This window comes from Dromaius novaehollandiae, chromosome Z (genome assembly GCF_036370855.1).
Source record: "Dromaius novaehollandiae isolate bDroNov1 chromosome Z, bDroNov1.hap1, whole genome shotgun sequence".
Lineage (NCBI taxonomy): Eukaryota > Metazoa > Chordata > Aves > Casuariiformes > Dromaiidae > Dromaius > Dromaius novaehollandiae.
Genome location: NC_088132.1, coordinates 48314751 through 48342462, shown reverse-complemented (window position 1 = coordinate 48342462; position 27712 = coordinate 48314751). Strand labels below are relative to the sequence as shown.

The window sequence follows — 27712 nt, the reverse complement described above, 5'->3', positions numbered from 1 at the left end:
GGTCTGCGTTTCCAGACAGCATTCACCAACTGTCCTCATGCCTGAAGTAGTCCAGTCCTGTACTGAATTTTTGCAGTTCATTGATGCACTGGATTCCTAAAGCATCTCCCCACATCTGCCAATCAGGCATTGCCCAGACCCGAAGGCCCTTGAGGGGGTCCACCTCCCCGGTCGCTTATCTTTGTTGTACGCGGAGCTAATTAGCTGTAAAGGCAGCCTGACAGGCTCATTCCTACCGCTTCCTCCTGTTAAACACACCCACCTACAGGCTAGGCAGAGAAGCTAATCATGTGAAAGACATTTCGTTTCCTCCACGAATTGACAATGTGCTGAAGCAAAGACAGTTCTGGTTTCTGCCAGATTGATAACGACCCCCCCCCCCCCCCCCTTGCTCCCCAGTGCTCTGAAATTCTGGAAAAAGACTGAACATTTAAAGAAATACTTCATTAAGATGTGAGGTTGTTCCAAACTCCTCGCTAGCCTGTAGACACTCCTTAAAAAATGAAAACAGCAATTTAAATAAAGCATGTGCTTTTCTTCCTCTATTAAGTACATATCAAGGACAGAACTTTGATATTAATGGCAAGTAAACTGAATTAGAAAGCAAAATTAAACTACTTGTGATGTATTAACTCAGCTTGAATCTGTTTTGCTGAAATCTAGTTTCCAGTTCCATCTACTAAATTTAAGCGTATTAAAATGTCAGTAAATTAAGCTATTTATATATAAGAGATTAGGACCTGTGGGTTGTGCAAGGGTCTGAAAAGGTACTGCAGTCAACAGATACATAGATGTGCTGGCAAAAGCTTGAAGTGGAAATGCAAATATATGTCTGTTTTACAGGTGCAACATCTGCTTGTGTCCTTCAGGCTGAGTGAGGGGGTGTTTGTAACAGCCATAAGCTATATAAATCAGAGTCACTTTGCTGGTACAGAATACCTTTATTTCAGTCCCACTAAAGTCTTCCTGATTTGGAAAAAAAATCCAAAGTAAGGATGTGTTTCGTAATGACTGTACTATCTTTTTTTCCACATTCCCACACAAACACAAATGTGTACCTCAGGATGCAGCAGTTGGAAGATGTTAAACAACCCTGTACCTAAATCACTTAACATGAGCTGTTACATATGTTGAGTGTATGTGGTACAAACAATGTTTATCTGCTGCGTATTCACTTTCAAATCTTGTTCGGCTACAAACCCATTCACTCCAACTATTACCTTGTATGACTATTAAAATGACACATTTTAAACCAATTTTGTTATAAGCCACACATTCCTTGCTGCTAAATATGTGAATTTGTTAGGACTTGTCAAGAACACTATTGTCTTAACCTCTACGTTTCCCTAAGTTCACTCTAAATAAAGTAAACTTTGTTTCATATGTGGACATTCAAACAGAGTGAGTACTATGAAGTTCATTCTATGTGTAAACTTCATTGTGACCTTTGATGACTTTAGATAGTTCAGGAATTCTGCTGCTTGGAAAAAAAAAAAAGCTTAATAAAGATATATTAAGCTATAACTTTGAGGTTTAGTTCCTCCCTCGCTAACTCCAATCTCAGAAGAGTCTAGCCTGGCAGGGTAAGTGAAAATGATAACTTACAGCCATCCATTAGACTACCTTTAAAAGAGTTAATGGGTGCTTTAAAGGAACATTTTGAAAATAAACAGCATAGATTTCTACCATCCCGTCTTTTGTGATGGAGCTGAATCAATCTGAACAACCTTTGTTTATTTTTGGAACCAATTACCAAGACAGACTTCAGATTGCACACCAAAAAACCCAGTGCATACACATCTTGGGCAAAGAATGTTGTTTTTGAAATCTTGCTAAAGTGTGACTGCAAAAGCTTCTTAGCAAATAAGAACCTAGACATGTAAAAGATAATTTTTTCCCTTCATGTTTAAAATGGAAACATAGTTAAATTCACTTAGGTTGGTTTTCTACCCCTGCTAAAATCATTGACTCTAACTGTATCAGGAAACAAGCCTACATACCTTGATTTCAATCACCTACAGGTAAGGTTTAATTGAACTTCCTTACTTTTGTCAACATACTTCCATGCAACTCTGATGGTACAATGAAGCACACTTATCATCTGTTGCATCACTTCAGTGACCCACTGTGGTTATATTTAAGACCATATGTAGCTGCTAGCTGAGACTACATTTTATACTGTTCCAGCAATGAAGCAAAAATTTAAAACTTCAAAAGCAAGAGCATGCTGCAAGGCAGGATAGAGGCTATAATTCTTCAATAGGCTACAACCCAAATGAGGTATCAGGCATACCAGGAACACAGGGTGGAGCAGAACAGATACTATCAGACATATGAGCATAAAACCAAAGATCAAATTCCAAGTTCCTTATTTTCCCAGGCAACTAAAATAGATTTAAGCAGTTCAGAAAATAAGAGAATTTAAACTCTTGTCAAGTTGGTCTCCCTAAGTGCTCCATTTCACAGCCTGAGCACAGATATACTGGATGGAAGGTTAAACAAGACTGAAAAAAAAGTTTGAACTGTCGTCACTTGTTTCAGCCTTTTCAGTGCCCACAACTACTTCTCTCCTTTAAATAAATGATGTATTTTTTTAAATACAGACACTATCTTATTTTATTACTTGAAATACCTTGCTTAAAGATAAAGATGTTTGTACTACTTTAACGTCTTCCAAGGGCACAAGGAAATTACAAGGTGGAAGTCAGATTAATATTTTTGAAAACAGAAGTTCCAGATTTATCATCCTTGTTGGCATGTAAGTTATTAGATACAAAGGAACTAAACTTACTTGCAACTGCACAGGCGCATTCAAAAATCTGAGTGCTTGCCAGGTCTGCACAAAACTGTTTTTATTACCTGTCTTTCTGGGGCAAGATTTATATGTGAAAGCTTGGAGTGAAGGGGAAATAAATGAGAAGTGCTGGGTTCAAAGTATGGGTATTAACATATGGTTTGCTGGTGTCCGTACAGGTACAAGAGAGATCTTACAGCGTTAACTATTTCAGTACTAACTGCTATCAGGTTCATATATCTCTGATTTTTAATTAAACTGAAGAAGTATCTCTTTATAATGTAAGATGGCAGCATTTTAGATTTCAATTTCCTGTCCTTGCAAAAATTGGTTTTAATGTGAAAGGGAAAATTTTAAGAGGACTCTTCTTCACTGTAAAAGATTCTTAACCTACACTAACACAGTACAATCCATTTATAACTAGACTGGGAATTACTCTAGTTTAGTTATCCTACCTGATACCACTGATTCAGTTTAAATCACAGCCAATGGTTTTAACTAGAAACACAAAACAAAATCCCCCAACCAAATCACAGGAACCAGAATGATGTTTATTAGCTCTGGAAAATAACATTCCATTGTATAAAAGGGCTATTGCTCCAGAATATAATTATTTCAAATGGATATATTATGAGTTTTCTGATGTTCTAGAGGAAGCTTTAATAAGTTATCCCCAGAAACTAGCTGCATCCAAACTTGACTTAATGTTTTGCATATTTTCTCGACGCTGTTTGGTATAAATATTTGCCTCTCCTTTCTGCAGCCTCCGCCTCAGAGCAGCCTTCTGTTGCTTGGTCAGCTGACGTTTTATCTTCTGTTTCACCAGTTCCTACAAATAAATAGAGTATCAGTACTGTCTGAAGATCATTTAGTACTAAGACATCCCATAACAATCTTGCACTTCAATACCAACATGCCTTTCACAAAAACGCAAAAGCTGGTAATGTTCTATGCTTGAAGATTTGACAAATGTCTTTTAAGTTTAAACAAAACAAAGCAAAACAACAAAACCGTCGCATTTCATGCCCCCGTAGTAACTGTCTGGCTTGTGCCCATTTTTCTAGCACCTTGATTTTTTTTTTTTTTAAAAAGCCTGGGTTACAATGATCTGAACACAATTCTAATGGAAAACACCGGCTCTTCACCACCAGTGTGGCTAATGAAGGGGGGCAGTCAGGAATCATTTGGAAATCTTCCTTCCTGTTTTCCCCTGCTGCAAGGCAAGACGCCTTTTCAGCTGAGAGGGCTGCTCCTGATTCACAAGCTGAGGACTGTCCGTTGCCTCTACAGCAACAGCGACTGCCATTTCCCTAGAATGGCAGTGGTTTTACAGAACTTTCATTTGTTATTTGTACTTATGTTTTCATTCTCATTTCTGCTCCCCATTATGATAACAATAGCTATGCATAAGAAAAATCAAGCTATTATTTAGCAGGTTTTGGCTGTGAATTCCTCATGTGCATAACGGTCTCAACTCAAGGTGCTGCACTGGTATTGAGTGTGTGCTTGTGTTTCTTGTCTTGGAAGAAAGAAAAAAACAAAACATTTTTTTTTTCATCTTTCTAACACTGTCATCATGCAGGAATCCTATCTTGGTGGTAATTCCAAGAGTATCTTATTTTTTTTCTAATATTGCAGCATTAAAAAAGCATATCAAGGAATAAAGCTACCATTAATAAAAGATCTGCTGATGTCCAAATAACTGGATAAGAGGAAGAGTTTCCATCCAATAATATTCCTTCACATTTACCCTAATTTCAGTTGCCTTGAGATGCTTTGTTTATTGTACTATCAACCAAACTTCACTGTAGCATATTAAGTAGCAAGTTGGTAGGGAATAAATCAAGAACTAGAAAGCATAATTTTGACAAGTTATATTCTTTAAATGTAGCTGTGACTAGTACAACTATAGTAAGAAAATACAAGGTAGTCTAGGAATTCAAGAGCCGAATCCTGATTCCCACAGGAATTTTGTAGTAATCAGGGTGTCACCAGAACAGCAGTTTGCTAAGTTATCTTGCATGCAGACTGACTATCAACACATGAATTAAAAAAAAAAAAAAAAAAACAACTGCATCTGATGTATCCTTCTTTCCTAAGGTACTCAGCATTTATACATGAGCTCTTTGGAAATAAATTGTAGATTCTCCTTAAAAATATTCCACAAGAAAAATTGATGAGAATTAAAACTGTTTCACCGATGTAGTCTTTTGTCAGTTAGGCAACTGTCACTCTGTGCTTTTTATAGGCAGAACCCTGAAGGAAGGCTTCTTTACTTCTCTCCTCTGTGCTCAAGGACAGCAGAAGACTTTCTTGGCAGTTTTTTACAAAAATTTATGAGAGAAGCTTTGCAACACAGATGTCAGATATCTCTGACAGGTATGTAATCAAAATTTAAATTCACAAAACTTTACTGCTCAACCACAGCATGTAAGTCTCACTAGTGTTTTTATCATGGTCATCCTAAGCCTAAGCAACTATTTAAATGCTTCAGAGTAAACAGGTTTACATTTTATTATTTTACTTTTTGGACAGTTCACAAAATTTCCTCTAAGTTAGAATTGTCCTTACAAAGATTTTTACAAGCACATAAAGATACCCGTTTTCATCTAGAATACCTGATTTTCCATAATTCATGACACACTCTCTTTTCAGGATAGTCTCCAAGTTATGAATGTACCTGCTGCTATTACTTCTATTGGTTTATATATGCCTATAAAAATTCCTTCTACATGTTTAATTTGAAAATATTTTTATGCTGTTTATTTTTTAATGTTTTGTCCACTGAACAGAAAGCAAGCTGTATAAACAACAGAAATGCTAGCAGCAATAACAGGCTTTGGCTCTAAGCAGCCCAGTGAGTCTTAATCCAGTGCCATTCTTTTGTATTTTTATTTCTATAATCATTTTCTTATGTTACAGGTAGCTCATTATATATACCCTTTCTTTAGCTCTAACACTCAAAAGTTCAAATAAGATTCTGCAATGGACAGAAACTTTATTTTTATTTAGCATAAGAACATGTGGTCAGTTACTGAGGAAGCATTCTGCAAGATTGAGCCACATAAACAACTTTTAATCCTGCACTATCTCTAAAAAGCCTCTCCTGCTATTGTGTTTCTTTCTTTTAGAACAGAATATTAGCTATATACATGCCATTTGAATATTTCTAATGGTGTTTTATGTGTCTGCCTACAGAATAAACAAACATCCCCTAAGCACTCACAAACCTTTCAAAACTACATAATGACCATTGCTGCCACCAAGTGGTATAGGAGCGTAATTTCAAGTCATTTTCTCTATAAGACTTAGTAGGAACAACCTTGTTTAGAAATCCTGCAGACTTAAAGTAATGAACTGGAGATGAAAATAAAATAAAATAAAATAAAATCGCAAGCACCAGAAGCTAGAGAACTCTGGGCACATCATCCTGGCTCTCATTTCCTTCACTGCATAGTTCTAATCTAAGCCCCTGTCTCCTTAGGGAGACACAAGGCCATCCCCTAGAATAAGAACTGTGATGACTAACATTGACATCTGTTTTCTTCTCACATGAAGTCCTAGAAAAAATGTGTTAGCCAACACACAAATATGCTGTTCCTTAACATGCTTATTTATGCATTTTATTATTGCCGTATCTTTAACATACTTATCTTAAAAGAAAAAAGTAAAGCAGCCAAGCATTCTATGAATAATATAGCCACTTAGAGGCACCTTGTCTAAAACAAGGCTTATTCACAGAATAAAACACATCACTCACTCACTCACTTAATAGGATGTAGTAAAGCCTTTTTTACAAGACTACTGAAGTAGTAAGTAGCAGACGCTCGATTTAAGAGACTGCTTGTATATGAGAATCATCAAGTCTAACTAAATAATCACTCTTGCCAGTACTGGGGTTTTCAGACACAAAATTCACAGGATGCATACTCTTATCGAGCAGTAGAAATGTTCTGAAAAGATGATCTGCACATTTTGACTTTTGGTCCACGCCGCGAAAGAGCTGAAACTACACTAACATATTCCTCAAAACAGATTCTTCAGGCCTGCTATTGCTAACCGTTAATGAAACCGAGACTGAATACACACGCCCACATACACAGTGGCAAGTATCTAGTCTGACCCACAAGAAAAATTACCTCACAGATCTGCTGTGTCAGCTGACAAGACAACAGTTTCTTCCTATTTCCTATGGAGGATATTTTATAACTAGAAAGAATCTTCTTCCCTTTAAAATTAAATTGCACTTTTGAAATGTGATAAAGGTAGCCATCCTAACTATATAGACTGGGGTTGAAGAAAAAGGCATTAAATTCAGCTCCAAATGTTCTCATTTCTATGATGGACAAGTCAAATTCATATTGCCAAAAACCGACCTATTGAAATGAGTTCATATGAATGTTTCAGAGAAGAGGGCAAAGAAATTTGTAAGACAGGAAGTGGAAATGGCCAACTAAATCTTGGCTCACACATTCATTTTTAAAATTCAAAAATATTAATTGTAGCTAACAATAGAAGTACATGAACTGATTATATTTAAATCAGTGTACTACCATCCATACACCTGTTTTTGCCTAAATGAGAGAACTGCTAATGCTGGTGTAGAGCTTTGGTGAAAAGCACAGCAAAGAGCAACACATGTTGGCAAGTGCTGGAAATTGTTTACTTCTAAACAATTACAGAAATATTAGTCTTATTTTTCTGTGGGTATGGAACTGCAAACCATAGAGGTACCTCATAATAACCATTCAAAAAATAATGCTAGAGAACATTTTTATAAATACTTACATCAGCTATGTGCAATTTAAGATGGTCTGGCAGTAGACTAGAAAATAATAATAATTACCGGTGGAATGGTTGAACAGCTCCCAACACTGCTGACTGATGTGATACTTTTAGTCCTGGTTCTGTGCTCGTTGATATCAGCCATATTCTCTTCATTTCTAAGATACATAAATTGATGTTTTATTCCACGCAACAAAATAAACATCCTTGGCTTTTATGGCCAACATGTTCTAATCATAAGATTTTGAGATATAATCTGAAAATTCTCAACACAACATCTGAGTACTACAGAAAATTGAAATCTTAACTCTAGTTCTTCAAAACACACATTTTATGACATGTAAGATTTTTTTTTACACAATAGCCACATACATACTAAATTCATTAAAAGAGACTTCAGAAAATGACAAATCGTATTTCAGATTCTGCGTATTGCCTAGACAAGTCATTTCCCTAAAACACAAAAGGGATGAGAAGAAGACTGAGTGTAAGAGCTTCTATGCGTATTCAAATATATGGGGAGCCGTCAAACTCAGAATTATAGTTTCACATATAAGGTTGCTAGCCTGAAGGTATGCAGGAATTTCTAAACAGGTCAGGAAAAGAATTAAAAGCCAGAACAACAGACAGTAAAATATATCTGAATAATATATTCCAAGGAGTGTGTTCTTGATAACTTCAGCTGAGCAAGGGGAAGAATAAATTGGCTTTAAGAAAGAGAATTCTAATTATAAATCTAATCATAAGAGTTATTCAGAAGAAGTATTTTAACATCAAGAAGTCTTTCACTATCATTACTAATTAAAAAAAAAAAAAAAAAAGACAGGGGAAAAAAAGTCCACCACAGAAAATAGGTGGATCTCTGAATTAATTCCAAGACTAGTTCTTTCACTGGATACTACATTGCAAGACAACTGATCGGTCACACTAAGAAGCATTACACTAATCAGTAGGTTACCTAGCATCAGGTCAACAGGAAAGATATTCACTCTAACGTTAAAAAAATAAATAAATTGAATTTTGAGTCTTCAATTTAAATAAAGGTGGCTAAAGAGCAGTCCTTGCTGAACTACTTGGAAGATGCCCATTTATTGCACGAGGGAGTGAACGCTTAGACAGTTAATGTGAATCTTTACCTGTAAGGCCTAAATTGCTTGTTTAATGTTGACAAGTCAACCAGATCAGGGCATTCATCTTTATTGTCCTTGTCATCAGGGCCTTCTCCTTGATCTGTCTGATTTTCAACTTCAGCAGCATTTTCAGTTATCCTTCTGTCCTCAGAAAAAGCAATTACAGAGTTCTCTGCATCATTACTTGTGTTCCAAAGGGCAGCTGGCCCTTCAACTTCTTCTAAGGCAGAACTCAACTCTGACACACTCAGTCTCTGTGCATTTTCACTACTTTCAGTCATATCAGCCTCTTTGCAATTCATCAAGCCTTTAGAGGATCTGCTTTCAGAGAAATCATCCACTTCATGCATGAAGTCTCCTCTGTTTCCTTTATCTGTGCTGAGGAAGCTGAGTTTACCTTCAGGATCTTCTACAAATTCTGGTGTCTCTATTTTATGATCATCCTCATCAGGACCTGCTGGGTAAAGCAGTTCATCATCTTCCTGCATTTCTTTTGTATAGCCACTGGCAGCAATCTCTATGTCGAGACAACACTCTCTCCTGAGAAAGAAGTACAAGTAGGTTTCTTTTAATACATGAAATCATTGTGCTATTAATATGCCTTATTTTGGATTCAAAATACTATCAAGTTGCACTGTAACTATTCAAATACTATTAACAAAGAGTATACTCTGTTGAAACATATGGCACACAATATGATAGTGCTGAGCTTTGGGTAAATTAGTTAACAGACTGTAGCCTGATAGTAGCAGACTATTCCTATAGGAGATGATTCTGTCTCTGCAACCAGCATTTATTTATATAGAGCAAATGATTTGATTTTAGTAGGAATATAATTTGACTTAAAGATCAAATTATGTTTATGCACACAGAACAATGAAGGGTACACCAACGTTCAGACTGATGCAAATGTGGCCCCCTTTTGAAAAGGGGCTCAATATGAAATAAAATCCTTTTCATTGCAACAACTTCATTCTTAAAATGTGTGCAAAGTGACTTTAGTTTTCAAAAGGGACAAAAACATCAAAAAAAGTCTGAAAACATGAGTCACCACATTTACTGGCATTTAAAAAATAAATTTAAAATTGGAGCACAAATATACCCATATACCAGCAGTGTCAAATAGGTTTTAAGGAGTGTGAAAACCTGATTCTGCATCACTGCAACATTTCCTAGATATCTGTCATTTGTATCAAGACTTTGGATTAATATCTTCCCCTTCTCAGCAGCAAGAAGAAAGGCAAAGTAGGTAGCAGCAGATTTAAAAGTGCACTTCAGCTTTTGGAAACCACTTACAGTAGCTTTGGCTGAAGAAAACAGACCCTTCTTACAGCAGTAATGACAAATATTATTTTAAATTGCATAGTTGCACCTATTTTTTCATCTCTCTCAAAAACATCCGTTATTCTCTTAGAACCAACAAAAATACCATAAATAGAAGAACTCAGATTCATGTGGCATTTTATACCTGATATCCTGGAACGTTGGAAAGAGTTCACTTTCATAGCTGAAACGTTTCTTAAAGAACTCTTTAATACATTTAACATCTCTGTCAAAATACCTGAAAAAATACAGAATTATAGAAACATAACATGAAGGTAATGAAATTTATTGCACTGATTAACTTTTACCCTGAAAGTCTTGTATTTTTTGATTTTATTTAAAAATTAATGGTCTACTAATGATCTCACAAGAAAAAGCTAGAGAGACAAACTGTTGACATGCAGTTTATTTCTAAGCTTTTCTGTATTGAAAGACATCATTCTGTTTGAGAACCAGTTAACTGCATATTTATCCTAAATAGACATTTCTCCCCATTCATAAAATCAAACTAGGTTTGTCATGTTGTGTCACGTGACAACATAGTAGAAAAAATTAGAAAGAGACTTATGAAAATGAGGAGTCATGGTTGACCATTTGCTGTTATCATCATTTGCTAGATTTACTTTGAAAACACTTTTAAGTTTCCACCTACCATTCAGCATTTGGATGTGATGTTGATATCATCTGAGGGAAATCAATCATGGTGACACGGTCATCATTATCTAATATGAGATTAAACTCATTGAAATCACCATGAATCAAACCGTGATTGGCAAGTTTTACAATTAGATCCATTAATTCACTGTAGACAGAGGCAGGATCTTCCATTTGGCGCACTTGGCATCTGCAAAGTTAAATAAAATAAAATATCCTGAACTTTCAAGGACTTAAATTATATGAAATACGTACAAGGTAGATGAAATACATCATATAGGATCACAGGGTAATTCAGGCTGGAAGGGACCTCATGAGATCTCTAGTCCAACCTCCTGTTCTCAGTAGCAGCAATAACTAGGTCTTTCTGTAGTCAAACTGACAGGCCCCATTACATTTCCTTTCATAAAAATGTATTTTCTAGACTAACTTAGGGGAAAACAAAACAAAACAAACAAAAAAACCCTCTAAAACCTGAACCTATACCAGTGAAAGCAAAGGAGCTTAACAGGGCAAAATACAGATCATCTTCTCTTTACAAGAAGACTAAGAAAAAAGGCAGTTGCTTTGTTACACTAAGCACTGTCAAGAAGAGGTCAGCATTTACAGCTACTTCATGAGATATTTTGGTCTCAATGCAGCACTACAGTGTTATGAGAATGAATCATTTTCATACAATACAAAGAAAGTACAGTGGAAACCTAGCAGCATTGTAACATGCTGCTGTCAAAAATTTTCATGTTGGTGCTAAAATTAATTGGCAATACTTCCCCCGCAGCCACAGTGTATATCATAAAATATCACGTTCATTCTTTGAATGTGGAAGTCATGTTAACCGGCCTCTTGTGAGACCTTGGCATATTTGAAATATCCACTACAGCCTCTCCTTCAGGTCAGGACTGCAAAACAGTGATAGCCTAGTAAACTTTCACTGCCGATGTCCACGTGGAATTGATGTGCTTCATCTACAGCACAGATATGGAATTATTTAACAAATGAAGTTTGGGAAAGAGAATAGAGCGCATTTTTAAAGGCATTTCTTCTTCCATGTTACTCTTCACCTAAGTTTTGGGATTAGTTCTCTTTTGATTAAAGTGCCCATTACAGATACAGACTGCAGTATCAGAACATGACCTGGTTTGTTCTAGAACTGAGCACTTTAAATCTCTGGATAAGCACCTAGGTTATTTTGGATTACACCGAGTATTAAACGGACCTTGTGCATTCAGCTATGCAAACAAAGCAAGCTATCTCTTCACATCTAGAAACACTAAATATCATTGCTGTTTGTACGTTAAACAGCTCATTGTAACATTCTCTAAAGCAACAACAATAAAGGAAATTATACACACATTATATTATATATAGATAGATAGATATTCTAGGTACACAAAGCAAAGAAACTCATTTTTTTAAAAGAAGTTGTAAAATGGTGAGTTGTAATCTTAGCTGAATTTCCACAGCAAGGATCATGAGCTGAGGTCAAAGAAAGATCACAACATGAAAGGCATACAGGATACACAGTTTCTATGTAGAAAACACTTGTAATATTAACCTATGCCTCACTGCTCTTTTGATGTATTCTATACTTAAAATATCAGTTTCATGCTTCATACTTAAAATATCTATTTCAGCAATTTCTTTGGACAAAAGAAATATCAGCTTCTCTGAATAAAGAGATAACAGAAGGAAGACTGTAACTAGCCAGAACCCCAACCTGTGTGGGCTAGAGAGGAACATTCAGCAAGGTGAAGTCACAACTCACCTATATGCCAAGGGAGAACACCAACCCTGTTACCTTATTGAACCTGACGTTGTCAGGGTTTCTATTACACAGAGAATTCAAGCTTCAGTACTTACAAGGGATAGCCATTAATAAGTTCCATAACTACTGCATGCCTGTTGTAGTCTACAGGCTTTGGAACAGGAAACTTTCTGTCATGCAAAGCCTGGAAAGAGACAACAATATGTAAATGGTTAAGAAAACATTACATGTATTAACAAACTCTCATCTACGCTAAGCAGTAAATACTACTGGGGGAGCAGCACAATACAGATTTATCCAATGCTAACTAGAAGCATCAAAGTACATGCTCAAGTAGGAAGGCAGCATGATATCCCTCTGAATTTTCACTGCGAAGACAAATTATGTTCATAAGTTTAGACACTAAACATGCTTTTATCTTGTCCACAGTTTAATCATCTTGCATCTGGAGGAAAAAGAAAACACAGAATGGAAAAAAGACAGAATCATATCTAGTCTGCTAGGCCAAGTAATCAACAGTAGATAATTAGGAATAGTGTAGCAGGCATTAGAAAAAGACTCCACATTTTAAATTGTTGCCAATTCAGTTCTGTCTGGTTTTTAACTCAGTAAATATACAGAGTTTCTGTAAGCAGGAGTTCATTTCTTAAATGTTAAGAGCCAGCATTGCACCACATTACAGATTAACAAATGGAAGTCATAATATTTTGAAGCACTCCTATTAGCTTTTTCTAATGCAAGTTTTGTCATTCATTTAATACTCAACTTCTTTTTTGTTCTCTTCTTGGTCATTCTTTTGTTTGAAGTGAATTTCATTATGAGAAGATTCTAAGTTACAGCAACATAAATTTAGCTTTTGTTACTTAAATCTTACACTGTTTTCACTTTTTAGCATGCATTTAATCTTCTCCATCCTCCCTTTTCAGGGAAATTGATTCCAAGGCCCATATTTCTACAAGTCCTGGCCATGTAATGATTTACATGTGGACCAAAATACCAACAGAGAGAGTTTCTAACTGATGATAGAAGTCCTTTTTCTCTCTGTGATGGCCACTGGTAGAACCTAAGGACAATCAAGATCTTTAGCAGAAACAAGAAAATCATGCTAAACATACATAGTGATATTGAATATCACAAGAGGAGAAGGTAGTTCCTGATAACTAGTTTTCCACTATCAACTTGTAATCTTTTTACGACATCTGCATTTTTAAAGCAGGTCATAAAAATCTGGAACTCAGAGAGAGTAGAAATATATGGTTGGAAATTAAATTTACTTTCCAACAGTACAGAACAAAGTGTACCTTTTCAGCTCAGAACACTAGTTTGCACTGAAAGAGTACACTCAGTGGCACAGCAACAACTGAAAACAATGGTAAGAAAGAAAACTACAGTAAAACAGCAGCACAAAAACAAGTGTCTGACAGATTACAGAGTAACAGTAAATAGCCTTTTCTTTTTTCATTTGCAAGCTCATGCAAGGAAATTTATAGGAGAAGCAGCAGAACCGGTTACATATAAAGTAGAATCTTTGGTTACATATAAAGTAGAATCTTTGCATTTCCCACATACTAGGAATCTTAGGTGTTGCTAAGTAAGAATTCTGCAAGTAGTGTTGGGGAGGGGGGACTGGATGCCCAAGTCTTTTTAAAGACTGATGCCCAAAGCCAAACATCCCGAAGTTAATACTGTCTCCTGCAACCTCAGTATCCAATTCGTACAGATGTTTCAGCCTTTAATACAAATGGAATATATTTAATATCTCAGATGAGTCACTAATAGGTAAAAGAACTCTCTCTTGTTTTAGAATCTGATATAACAACAGAAACAGATTTGACTTTAAATATGAATGACTCTTATCCTGGTTAAAGGGAAATCTAATTTATTTGACAGCAAATTACTGGCAGCCTGCATGTATGGGCATGTTTTAAAACACAGAATTTGGTCACCTAATTAAATTCCCCACATTAAGATCTATATTGCCTACTTTTGTACTGGAGTGTTTTTACCAGTGCAAAAAGCAAAATCTCAACTAAAATCAATCCAAAATTGTTGACTTACTGTCCTTAAATTTTTAACTCTCAAGTGACTGACTACTCTTACTTTTAATAGATATGAATATGAATCTCAATAACCAAATAAGTTATCAAGAGAACCATTTAACTGAATTCCAACTATCATTAAAATTCTAAAGAACTTAAACTCTTGAGTATAGAAAACAGAGGCAGAGAATTACATGAATGGGATCCCATGAACAGATTGCCAAGAAAGTTTGTGGAATCTCCATCCTAAAAAAATTTCAAAACTCAACAGGATGAGGCCCTGAGTGATCTGATATAACCTTTAAGCTAGCTCTGCTTTGGGCAGGAAACTGGACTAGATGACCTCCAGAAGTCCCTTCCAACCTAAAATACAGAGTATCTTTTATGGAAAACAAGTAGGTATTACTGGTACACACTATTTGTGTTCCAAATTAGATACATGCTGAATTTCAACTTTGCTTGAAACTTACCTGACTACAACCCTAAGAACACTCCACAATTATGTCTGCAGAAAGAACCCAAATTAAATGACAAGACTGAAATGCAGTCAAGATGATAAGGCATAACTCTGTCTGCATTTCACAAGTTTTCTCCAGTACATGTATTCATGGACCAACAAAATAATACAGGGATATTTTTCTTGGCTTTTCCAAAGAAGTTAAGTGCAACGACAGTATGGTTAATTGCTGCCTTGTTAAGATACAGGTGATTGGACAGCTTTCTATGTCATTTGTCCGCAAATAACACTATCCATCTGAACTTCTCCTATAAAATCCATTTCCACACCATATGACTTTCATGGCATAGCTACATTTTGCCACTGGAAAATATATAAGAAATATACCATTGAAATTACCTGAAATGTGTACTTCAAGCCCAGCAGAGAAAACATGTAACTCTTATTAGTATTACCAATATGAATGGATTGAAACAAAATCTAAGGAGTATCCTCCAGTCTGCTACACCATTGTTGATTTAGTGTGAACAATCACCTACCTTCATGTAGGCAAACTCTTTCATTGCTGCTAGCCGGGATAAATACAGCCACGACATTTTATGCCTATGTTTGTGGTAGTCACGTTTATTTTTAAGGCTGCGAAAAGAAGTTCTTCCAAGCCTGTGCAATTTCAATGCAAACTGTTGCTCCTCTTCATTTGCAACAATATAAATATCTAGAAGACAAAAGAAATACTAGCATACATTTGAGAAGTAAATGGTATCTAACAGGCTAGTATCTGATGAAAAAGTGCTGCAAGATATTTGTTGCTTCACTTCTTACAGTTGCTACTTCCAGCATGGCGAAATCACCTACACTTATTCTGAGAGTTATTAAAGACAACTATATATACATACTGTACATTAAAGACCTGAACACAAAAAAGACATTATTGTCAAAGAGATCATGGTACCCATTAAAATAAACTTTGATGTGATCCAAAACATAATTCAGAGTAAGAGATAAAAAAAACAAACAAACAAACAAAAAAAACAACTGAAAGGAGGAACAGAGACAATTCAGACTGCCTGACTTAAGGTACCTATATTCAGGCTAATCTCTCCAGTCTACATAGCAAGAAATATAAGCTCCTCTAGAGGGAAATTTAGGGCGGGAGACAAACTCTGGCGTTCTTAACCACACTCTGGGGGACTCTATTTCTTTCTGTTGACTGGACAGAGAACCCAAGAAATCAGCCTCTAAATTTAGTGTTAATAATAGCCTATGTTTCATTTCTACCATTTGTCCTCAATAATGGTCTTCCTCATTCTTCAAGCAGTTTCACACTGTGCCAGGCTAAAAGCTACCCGAACTTAAGAAAAACAAAGACAGTACTCCAACAGTTTTAACAGTATTTTACCTTCCTATCTCATTTTCAGGTGGGACAAGAAAAGCTAAAGTTATCTTTTTGTAAAATGGTTCAAGATTCTTCACTAAGCACAAGACAAAAGCCGTCTGCCTGCAAAGTTTATTTTCAAGTGCCAATCCAAAAGTTATACAGAATGGTCAAAGTGAAAGGCCAATCTTCTAAAGAAAAAAATCAAATGCAGCCAGCAGCCTCACACAGCATTTCAAACAGTGACCCATAAATCTTAAGTGTTTGACAGATCAACTGACATGTTTATCCTGAGTAAATTTTACTCATTTTCTAGCAAAACACTTGCAGCACTACAGTTTTCTTTGCTTAAAAATTATCAAAAACATTTTTCAAGTTACCTGATTCTTTACCAACACCCATCTGGTTTCCAACAGAATTGATGACTTGCCGGGAAGACAGAGTTTTCAAAGCAAGGTAATCATATCCTGCATTAGTTAACCGGTAGCCCTGGACAGCTAAATAGGAATAAATTGCAAAATGTTTTACTCCTTATTACGTATACATTACCTTTAAAGTAAGTCTCCTTTTAGTTTAGTTCCTTATTTCAGTTTATGGTAGGCAAAAACCTATTTTTTTCCCTTGTTGGCTAATATCAGCGCAGTTACCTACAAATTTCATGAAAAGTAACAGCTGGGTAAAAGACAGACATGCTGTTAGCCTCTCAATAATGGCAGCAATGGTAGTAGCTTAGATAGCATGGAAAAAAACAGTATTTTGGAGGATAGGAAACATAGACAGGATTTGGGATTTTTTTGATGATATAGAGAGATCCTCACTCTTAAACCTCTGAAGAACTGAGACAGACAGGAAAGGAATTTCATGGAGACTCCCACAGTATGTTTGCAAAGCCCCATGCAACTACAAGGCTGAAAGAAAGGACCCTCACAACTGCTACTTGTCACATGACAGGGAATAAAAAATACATTAGTAACTGTTTCTGATGGGCTGAAGGGTACCAGACTCTTTTGCAGTCTGCTCCAGCTTGTGTGTTATGATAAAACAATAACCCAGTTGGGCTGATACCTGTATACATTTGAATATGGCCCTAATTGGCCATTCTTTTATTTTTGTTGAATTTTGTAACTAAGCAAGAGGAAGTTAACAATGTTCCTCTCTATTCTGGCTCTCATCTTTATTGGCGCGAGCAGCTCAGCAGACAGCTGCAACACCTGGTGCTGCACAAATCCAGATTCCCAGGCTGGTCCAAGGGAGGGTCAGGCAAGCGAGCGTCCTGGACACCCGTCCGCATCAAGGTCCAGTAATGAACCACTGCGCAGTGTTTGTTGGAGCGGGGGAAGCCCAATACAAAATTCAAACTCACTTTTAGTTCGTTCATAAGCCAAGAGTTTGTGCTTCGCCAACTCTCTCAAAATTTTGTTGCAGCCCCCATGTTTAAGGCTGGCGATGGAAGCAATTAAGCTAGCAGGGACTATTTCATGGTTCTTCATGCCCATTTCCACCTAAAATAGCAAATTAAAAAAAAAAGGATGCATTATAAATGGTATTTCTGTGGAAAGGGGGCAGGAGAGCAGTGCAGGAGCCGCGCTGCTCCCTGACCGCAGACCCGCCGCCTCTCCCCGCGCGGCGGCCGCCCGCCCTGCCCCTCCGCCCCGAGGCGGCCCTGCGGGCGCCGACCTCCGCCCGCCCCGGGCCCCGTCTCCCATCCACACACGGAACCTGCCCGGCCCTGCTTAGCTAGGCGGCCCCTCCGCGCGGCTCGGCAGGGCCCCCTCGTCCCCCCGCGCCGGCGCCCCCAGCTCACCGCGGTCAGGACCCTGAAGTGCTCCCGGGAGAGGTACCGGAGCATCACCACGTTCAGCTTCCCCATGGCCGCCGCGGTCGGTGGGTGCTAGCGGAACCGGCAGCCCCCCACGACCCACGCACCAAACCGGCCAGGCCGCTCTGCGCTTGCGCACACGCGCAGAGCATGCGTACAGCCGTCAGCACGCGCCGCGGCCGCCACTCCCAGCCCGTAACGGGGCGGGGCTGGTGCACGAGACAGGTCCTGGCAGCTGCATACGCACTCGGGTCTCCGGCCGGACCTGTGTGTGCTTAACTGCTCACCGAGTCGTTATCGGATCAGCAATGGCGCTTAACAAGCCCCTGCTACGAGGCTTGGCCGGAGTCCGCTCCCTGCTGCGAAGGAGTTCATTGGGCCGCCTGTACATCTGCCAGGAGCGGCAGCCTACACGAAGCACGAAGCACCCCTCTGAAGGCGCGAGGCAAAGTGACGATTCTAACGGCTGGTTCTGCAGCCGCTGCGCGTGGGTGGCGGGCACGGCGCGAGCACTAACCCCAGCGCGCGCGGCTCCGCACTGCCCCCGCTAAGCGCCCTGCCCTACCCGCCGCTGCCACACCTGCGCCTAGTGCGCCTGCGAGGGCAGGGAGCTCCTAGTGCGCCTGGTAGCGGCCGCGCCCGCTCGCGCCGGCGGGGCGGGAGCGGAGCGGAGCCGCGCGCGGCGTCCGGGGTTCGAGGCCGGGGCGCGGGCAGCCGGGAGGCCCCGGGAAGCGGCGGCGCTTGCGGAACGGGCTACACGAGGGGTGAAGTACAGTGTTTTCTGTGGAGTGTCTGGATTGCTTTATTGCTTTTAAGTGTTCTCAAAATCTGCTTCGTATAATGATCCTGTATTACAGCTTCAGCGAGTGACCTAGAAGGAAATTTTTAAGTACCTGATTTGGTACATAATGTATATATTTTTATAAGTGTGTGTGTATACCAGGTGATGTGTTGTACAAAGATTCTGGAGGTAGTAAAATACTGAATCGCTTGGTAACCCCATCTGTAAAAACGCTCATGCTTCCTGGAAAAACAGAGGACCCGGATCATTTCCAGCCCGGACACTCTAGGCTAGAGTCCTTGGTTTTGACCTGGTCAATAGGGATTTGGATCTGTGTCTAGCTCCTGAGGCCTGGCAGTGCCTATGTCTGCCCCTTTCCCTCCGCTTGGCTCTGCGGGATGCCTGGCGGTGGTGAGCCCCACGCACCTTTGCTCACCCCTTTTGGGCAAGGCTGAGACCCAGCCCACAGCCTCTGCAGGCCTTGCTCGTGGTTGCCAGGGTTCGTGGGGATTCCCCTGACTCCTGATAGCGCCAGGCAACTTCCCACAGAAAACATAGTATATGTTGTTAAGTAATGTCAGGGAGCCACGGGGCAGTATCACGAGGGATGCCACATTTACCATCACTTAGAATGTCTAAATCCACCTTAGATATCGTTGTAAACACTATGTATATATATAAAATGTAATCTACTAGAAACTCTGATAATGAGTGTCAGCAGACAAAATCTGTGACCATGTAGGAAATGTTTCCTTAAAGTGCCTCAGCCTTCAGATAACAATCACAATATTTTTTTTGTTTTGATCAAAAATGGATATTCCTTGGTAAGTTTGTGAGGATTTTTTTTTCTTTTTTTTCCCAAACCCTGGGAGGGTGGTGGTTTAAACTCATGTTTACAAATGGAGGCATCTTTTACTGTTGTGTTAGTAGCAGTTCTGCATTGTGTATTAACTTGCAGTGGTGAGAGCTTAACAAATCCTGTTATCTTGTAACAATAATTATGTACTAGACATCCTTAACTCAACTATTTTGTAAAATGACATTGTGAACTTCAACCCTTTTCTTCTGTTTTTCAGATTCTTTAGGTCTTCAAATGGTGAAAGAGGACTCTCTGTTAACTTAAACTGATAAAACCTTGACCCCCCCCAAACTTTCTTAAACAGTTTCACTTTTCAGCATTCTTAAATGTTTCACTTTTTCAAGATGCAAGGTAACGTATGCATGCTGTGCACAAGCTTGTGATACAGTCCTCCTTGCTCCAAGGAACGGCATATTAATGGCTTATATTAATGAGCTCCAAGGAATGGCATTATACAAGTCAAATTGATGGGTTTGCCCCAGTCCACGGGTTTGCACCTTCTTCCAAACTCCTTGTCTCTATTCTCTTTATTGAAAGCAGAGCCTCATGACCCAAATTTTCTACTGTAGTATCCTCATCTCTCTAACCTCTGCAAGCCCCAGTTTCATATCCGTCCCTCTGCTTTGCTAGTGTTATTTATCCTTTTCAAATCATGGTATTTTACTATGGAACAAGCAGTCGTGCTGGTCAGCTGTAGATTTCAGCTACCTCTGAAGGAAAGGGTCAATGTCTAATGTCTAATTAGCACTGAACCAGTTACTCTGCAGCACTTGATTGAGAGTGACAGTAAATAATTATAGTTTATTAGCTTTTTGTTCTGTATGTGTATTGGAACAGACAAATTTGTCCAGGATAGTTCTACTTAATTTTTTCTACATCTTTTTCTCAAAGTCTCCCCCACCCCCCCACCACCACTGTGTCTGCATTGTTTCTTACTCTCTGTCATTGTTCCACCCTTGCTTGTAGGTGTTGGCCAGCATGCAGATGAGCAGAGCTGTCAGCTACAAGGTGGTTAGTGCCTCACAGTGGTCAGGTAGTTGAGACTTAGTGGTACCATCATATGCTGCATGGCTTGGTGGCTGCAGAGCACAGACTGCTGCTTCAGGGGTTGGCAGCTGTTGTAGAAAGGAGCAGGCAAAACTCAAGTGTTTTTGTTTGTTTCTGCAGCATAGCATGGCAGAAATGTTCTGTATTTGTCTAATATCTTAACTGATTCCACTTGCAGAGGTTAAATTTAAAGCTTAAATCGATAGGTTTATCTTATTTTCTTTCATCGTTTTGTTGTTCATGCTCTCCCATAGCATGAGGAGGAACTGCATCTCTTGATTTGCTCTCTGGTGTCTGCTGATCGAGGTTTGTTGGAGGATGGGATATATCTGTGACGTCTTTCTGCTAGAAACATTGGGAACACATGGCTGTGAGGTAGGTTTCCAAATGAACTATCTCAAGGTGAAAAAGAAGACATTAATTCGTTGTACCATTAGTTAATTAGAAGACCTGCAGTTCGAGCAATACTCCTATAATAAGACTACCGAGAACTTCATGTTCTTGGCTTTTGACAAGGAATGTTAACTTTAAAATTTTTCTCCAGTCTGGAGAATATTTAAGAGCCTACATGTTAAAACCCTTTCTGGTATGAGCTACTGCTACTGTGTTTGGGATTCTAGCTGCAGCAGATCTTGTTAAATATTCTTAATATAACAACACTTCTTTACAGCACAAAAACATTTTGGACTTACAAGGAGGCACCTTGAAAGTTGAACTCATAAACTGAGATGTTAAACTTAGAGTACAAACAGTTTAAAAAAAAAGGAATCTTTCTTAAAAATTCCACGTGAGCTTAAATTCACGAGTTTAACCATGAAAAAAGAATGTTCTCTAGAAGTTCACACTGATGCAACAGAATTATTGAGAACTGTAAAAGTATGGTTATTTTTGACTGGTTAGTTTACTTCTAAGGGGATGCTGACTTTATCAGGAAAACTGTGTATTGCAACACTGCATTTTTGGTATTTTTGAATATTGTAGCTTTGACCCCCTGTGTGTATATAAATAGATATAGATGATAAGTGTGGGGACAGAAAAGGCCCGGTGTTTGTAAAACTTTTCTAATGAATAGCAGAATCTATGCCAAATATACAAATCCTGCACATTCCTTTCTGAAGGTAGATTTATAAATCCCCAGAAGCTCTTGTTGAAAGTAGGGTTTGAACAGTGCAGTTCATATACTAGGCTCATTCATAGCAGTGTTAGGAAACTGCTGTTCTCAAGATACATATGAATGCTTATGATTTTGTTGCTGCAGGTGTCCCTTTTCAAATGAAAATTAGTAATAACTCTTCAGGGAATAGACTTTGGTAGTGTTACAGTTCCTAGTTTAGTTAACTGCTAACGTGTCTGAATTACTAAAAAGAAAAAAAGTGATTACTATATGTATAATGAGCCCACAGTGATGCCTGTATGTCACCTGCATGTTTATACCTGGAATTTCAGATCAGCAGTTGGCATTTGTCAAGGTCGTGTTTGGTAACTTCATGAACCTTAGTTGGTGGTCACACAGCTCACTTTGCATCAGAGTTGTAGCTCATCCAGTATGTGTGAGGTCTAGCTGGGATGCATTCCCTTACTATGGCTGAAAATACCCTCCTGAAAGGCTTTTAAAGCAGGGCAGTGTATGTTTTCAGGGTAGATAATATGGGAACTTTTCAATTCTAATTAAATGATGTAAAAGTTTTAACACTATTAAATCTTTCCCCAAATACCTATTTAGCCAGCTATTCATACTCTTTATTGTTAAAAACTGTAGGGCTCACAAAGCACACCATTATTTTAATGCTCATGGCAAGTAGTGTGTGAAGCTTAGTGCTCATGAAGTGTATTAGCAAGGATTTCTTTCCACATGAGTGCAAGCTTCTCTGCTCTGCCTCATCAGGGTGACATTGCTCTGAATAAGCTCAGAGGCTGAAAGGTTGGCTCGTTTTCTGAGCTAAGTTTTTGGTGTTTGTTGAGAGACTTCCAACAGAAGTCTTAAAAATAATAGTATGTTTTGAAGTGTTAAAATGCAGTCTAGCTTTTACAGATACAGGCTTTTTGTGGAGCTCACTGCATGTTGAATGGTGCTAAACTCAGATTTGTGGCAGTCAGAGCTTGGTATAAATTGATGCCACCCAGTAAAATCATATGTATTTCATTGCTAGTCTAAGTAGTTTGCTTTTTCCAGTGTTTCTGTAAACAGAAAATGGTGTAATCGTCTGGTGGTTTGTGTACTTCTTAGAAGGATAGTCCATTTTCTTGATAGCTCTTTCACTGAAATCACTGCTTAGCTATCCAAAAAGGAGGTAGTCTGTGAGCTCTGTCTTGGCCTGAGTTGCTGTCCTGCAGTGGATGGATGCACAGAGGAAGGTAGTATGCCAAACTCCCTTGCTGAGACCCCTGATATATAAATTCAAGGGGAGATATCGGAATAAGGCTCAATACTGCTTCACTTCTTGATGAAGGTGAGGGAATTAATAAACTGCATGGAGAATTTCAAGCTAGTATGTTTTTGTTCAGTTTCTGTGATTTGGGATGAAGCCAAGGAAAAGGGAACAGAGCTCTGTCCTGGGCACAGGCAGTTGGCAGGCTGCAGCAGAGTGAGAACTCTGCAAACCTGATTGTGAAACCTCAAATTAGGAGCTGTGGTACTCTGGTTCGCAGGTTCCCTGCCAGCCCACCTACTGGGTCATTAGAGATCTGTAAGGCTCAAAATGAGCACCCATCTGCCTCTGAAGCAGACTGCCAGAGAGGCAGTGCCTAGTGCTGAAGGAACCTAGCAGTGTATCTGAAGCACTAAGGATTTAATTGATGAAAACTGGTTTCATCTATTATTTGAGCTATTTTCTGCTGACCTCACATCGCTTACCTGGATTCTAAGCCTGGACAGATCTTCTCCTCTTGAATACTTTTTTTCATCAGAGAGTAACAGTCAATTTGTGCTGTCATACTTGTCCTGCATCATCTCAGGTTGATTTTCATCTTTCCCCATGCTGACTGTAGGTTGTATTTTAGTTTTCTAGTTTATTCCCTGATTTTTTTTTTTTGGTGCCATTTCATTAATATACGTAGAAGATAATGCATAAGTATATTGTCTTCAGTACTTGGGCTGCATCTACAAACCCCAGCTTGAATGCTGTAGAAAGAATGAGTGCTGGAAAAACTCACTTTATTGTCTTAATGTAGAATAATAAGCAGACTTTAAATATGTCAGAACACTTTAATATTAATCAAAAGTGCTAGACTTCAAAAGCTATTACGAATGTATCTCTTTCCAGTACTGCTTTACTGGAAATCCTTTGAGAGCCAGCTGTACCCTCCTCGCTTCCTCTTCTTCAGTTCAATCTTATCACACTTTGAAGAAGACAATGGGCCTTCAGAGACTTATGCTAATGCTAACCTGTCAGAAAGTAGAAAGACAACCAGAAGAAGAATCCATTTACAAATGTCTTCTAGCTATAGCAAGAATCCTTTGGAGGCTTAATGACTCATTTATCAAAAAAAAAAAAAAATTCTGTGGTCAAAATCTTAGTGCTTATTTCTTAAGAGACTATCAAATTTCTATCTGAAAAACTAATTATTTAGTAAGGCTACTGGATAGATAGGCAATAAAGAAACCCCAAACTTGCAGGCAGGTAACGAGTTGTTGTGTATAATTATGTACTTTGATCAGAACACTGAAGAAGTCAGCTGTATAATATAGTTTTGTTTTAAAAATTACAGTTTTGTCTTGTTCCTTTCCAGCAATATAAATGTATCATAAATTTTCATCTAGTTATCCTCAAAATATCAGAGTCTTGAGTTTATAGAAGGGAGGTTAGGCACAGGGAGAATAAGGGAGCTGTCTAGGTTACACAGGGAACTTGCAGTTTAAACACAAGTTCTGGCTACTGACATACACATTAGACTCTTTTCTTTATGTCTCTGTCTTCTCTGCTAATTTTACAACTATTGAATTGGGAATTATTTGTGCTTTGTGGTAAATAAATAGTATGCTGAAAGTTCATTTAAGTGCTCTTTTGCTTAATTTCATGGATATTCTTCTTATTCTGGCCTGCATGCAGGTTAGGCTTTAAATAAACACATTAACATATTTAGAGCTTCAGTATGCGGCTTGACTTGCTTAAAAATCATAACACTTTTCTTCTTGAATATCCTTTATTTCCATGCAGACACTTTTATTTACAATCACTTTGTCCTTGAAATTCAAGATACTGTACTCTGTTTAGAGTGGCATGTTACATACTGTTAATTTCTTACATCTTCAAATATTAAATGAACAGAGAACCTTTCCTCCTCTCTTTGGTGCTGCATGCAAGGACAGCCTTGGCGCTACCCAGCAATAAGACTGGGTTGTATTCAGATTACGAAGCTTTGTCATGATCATTACTTTCCCTCCAGGCTTGAGGGGGAATATTCCTGAGCATAGTTACAGAATCATAATCCTTCAGCACGCTCTGGAATGTATTTTGTTAAACTGCTATGCCAACTTCAACTTCCCTTGGATTCTATATCCTTTCATTCATTTATTTTAGGATACCATTTTTGCTAACAGTTTAAAAAAAATGCCTACTGTTCTCTTGTCATTTTCACTACTCCTTTCTATGGTGTAGGGAATTTAAAATGCTACAAGTCCATAAATTAAAATATAAAGTGAAATGTAAATATTACAAGGTTGATTTAACAGCTCATATATATTTTATTTTCCTAGTAATTGTTTTCATCAGCTGAAGTCATTTTTAACTGTTTTGCCTCAGAATGTTACCTATGGAAGCTTTTGTTGCATGAAAATCATTAATGATTCTTTAATAAGATGTTCCCAGAGAGTGTGTACCTACCACAAGCATTATGCAAGTTATTTTAAAGCAATATGTGAACAAAGCTTATACAGCTGAACATTGCCTGGCATTGAGCTGGAAGGCCCAAGCAGTAGCCGCTATTCCTAATTGCGGTACCAAAGTGAACTTAAAATGTGCTGTAATATAAAGAACACAGAGATGTAATTAATCAGAGACTAGCAGGTTGAATGAAATATTAAGAATTTAGACTTCATGGTTTGAAGTTCAGTCCCATTCTGATGACTCTCAGAAACCTGTGTACTGAGGAAAGCTGTAGTGCAGAGTCAGGCCCTTACTCGTTTGTGGCCGTGAGTCACATGAGTGATGTCACTTGAGCAGTTCTTTTTCCTTTCTCTTAAATGGATTTTAGGAGTTTCTGGTTTGTATCAGTGCATTTGGCTGCTTTTTTTTACTTGTAACTACTTGTTCTAATTTCTTTTTACTTTTGCTGAATACTCATCTGCCTTTCGCTTGTACAAGGTGAACCATATGGGCCTTGAGTTACTTTTTTAGGATTACCTTCTTGAATACCTTTGTATACCTTCTTGTATTACCTTTTTAAACACTAGCAAGACAATATTTTTTGATAACCACGTTCATGAAAATAGCTGAGTTGCTTTAGCTGAAACACAAACAAATGATAGCTCGCTTTGGGCAGACTCCTGGCATGGAGGATTTCAATGCTCTGGAGGCTCTGTTGATTTCACAGGGAGCTCAGGTTTCCAATTTGGGCATCAGCAAGCTTAAATGTCTTCAGCTGATGGTGTGAATACTCATGCACTATGTGGGACCCTACTTATTTAGAGAGTGGATAATTACACAATGTGTACATACATATAAAGTATATTCTTCTGAAACTGTATTAAAAACTAGGTGTTTCATCTCCTCTCCGTCAAACAGGTAAAAGTATCCCTCGTATCAGATCCTCAACCAGATTGAAATAGGCAATTAAACTGGAAATTGAAGATGATGACATAACTAGTTTTGATTAGCAAGATTAGTATTGCTTCCCTTTTCTTTACGGATTGTCCGTAGACAAGCTGTTATTGTCAAATTGGTATTTAACCTGATCTCATGAAATAACCATGACTAATTTGGTCTTGAACAATTTGCTGTTCCACTTGTTTTCGTTTGGCTTTTAAAGCATTTTTATTTTTTATTAGGGATCAAAGTAAATTTTAGCACCTCTGAGAATTCTTGCAGTTGTGAGTTCAAACTCTGCTTTCTTTTATTTGGTTTAACTGATCTTCTTCTGCATTGAAACAAATTTTATTGTACACCCAGTCAGGTAAGGAGTTATAATTAAGATCTGAGAAGCAGCAACTTGTTAAACCCTTTGTATGTGATTGTCATACTCATTTGCTTTTAGTTGTTATTTTACTATGAAGTCTGTTGTGGACAGTTTTATTACAGTTGGCTTAAGTCAGTCCTTAAGCAACTTCTTCTGAGAAGCATGAGCTCTCAGGTGAATTGATAATAATAACATTTTAATTAAGCAAATATAACTCTGTATGTTAACAAATCCATCTTCTATCTCAAAACTTTTCAGAACTGGCCAGGTACTCTACAGGAGTCTCTTCCTTCTTCAACTGCAGCAGTAAGAACACAGTTATCTCCTGTCATGGATATTGCTGTTCCTAAGTATTTCCCGTACTGTAGGGCACCTCGCCTAGTCTAAGTTTTTTTAAAGTTGAATTGATTTTAAAAAACCCAAACAACTATTAAGATGGTCATACATTATATAGCTGAGAGCTTCTGGGTTGATCTGAAATATGACCAAGTGAATTTTAATTCTGCAGCACTATAGGAGTATGAATACGCAAGGAAAGTATAATAGTGGAACTTATACCTCTCAAAAGTAGCTTGCTTCGCCATTTGGAATGAAAGTCCAGATTAAGTTCCTGAGACTGAAGAAATAGTTTATAGAAAATTTAATGTTATCTCAAGTATGCAGATTTTTCTTAAAAATATGATGCTATCAGATGAAAAAGATGATACAATAGTCTCACTAAAGAAATTGTAAATTAGAGAGAGAAATTTTATAGCAACTTTTGATCAAAT

At 38.1% G+C, this 27712-nt stretch overlaps 1 protein-coding gene and 2 long non-coding RNA genes across 12 annotated transcripts in view; 2 read left to right on the top strand and 1 right to left on the bottom strand.

Moving 5' to 3' along the window:
• The window catches only part of LOC135325057 (uncharacterized), a 32302-nt gene extending 26732 nt beyond the window's left edge, over nucleotides 1-5570 (top strand). The window contains exon 8 of one of the 2 annotated variants that reach the window (XR_010386277.1): nucleotides 5043-5570. This is a non-coding gene — a long non-coding RNA (uncharacterized LOC135325057). Of the gene's footprint in view, nucleotides 1-843; nucleotides 3201-5042 lie in introns of those variants that run through there. The other variant, XR_010386276.1, reaches the window with a different exon arrangement.
• On the bottom strand, nucleotides 3325-18328 carry LOC135325055 (serine/threonine-protein kinase RIO2-like). The gene is made up of 10 exons (XM_064502492.1): nucleotides 18127-18328; nucleotides 17686-17824; nucleotides 16703-16819; nucleotides 15487-15662; nucleotides 12547-12635; nucleotides 10685-10876; nucleotides 10178-10270; nucleotides 8716-9249; nucleotides 7641-7737; nucleotides 3325-3623 (listed from the first exon to the last, which is right to left on the bottom strand). Exons 1-10 carry the CDS (start codon nucleotides 18190-18192, stop codon nucleotides 3462-3464), a joined length of 1665 nt encoding a protein of 554 aa, XP_064358562.1. The 5' UTR covers nucleotides 18193-18328; the 3' UTR covers nucleotides 3325-3461.
• Nucleotides 18329-27712, top strand: part of LOC112980264 (uncharacterized) — a 490489-nt gene continuing 481105 nt past the window's right edge. For 4 of the 9 annotated variants that reach the window (XR_010386267.1, XR_010386268.1, XR_010386266.1 and 1 more), the window contains exon 1: nucleotides 18329-21203. This is a non-coding gene — a long non-coding RNA (uncharacterized LOC112980264). The remainder of the gene's footprint in view (nucleotides 21204-27712) is intronic. The other 5 variants (XR_010386271.1, XR_010386272.1, XR_010386269.1 and 2 more) reach the window with 4 other exon arrangements.

Coding starts and splice junctions, on each gene's coding strand:
- LOC135325055 (XM_064502492.1), bottom strand. CDS start 18,192: ATGGGGAAGCTGAACGTGGTGATGCTCCGGTACCTCTCCCGGGAGCAC. Junction 15,663..16,702: donor GGGTGTTGGTAAAGAATCAG/GTAACTTGAAAA, acceptor TTTGTCTTCTAG/ATATTTATATTGTTGCAAAT. Junction 9,250..10,177: donor CCAACGTTCCAGGATATCAG/GTATAAAATGCC, acceptor CTTCTTTCTCAG/GAGAGAGTGTTGTCTCGACA.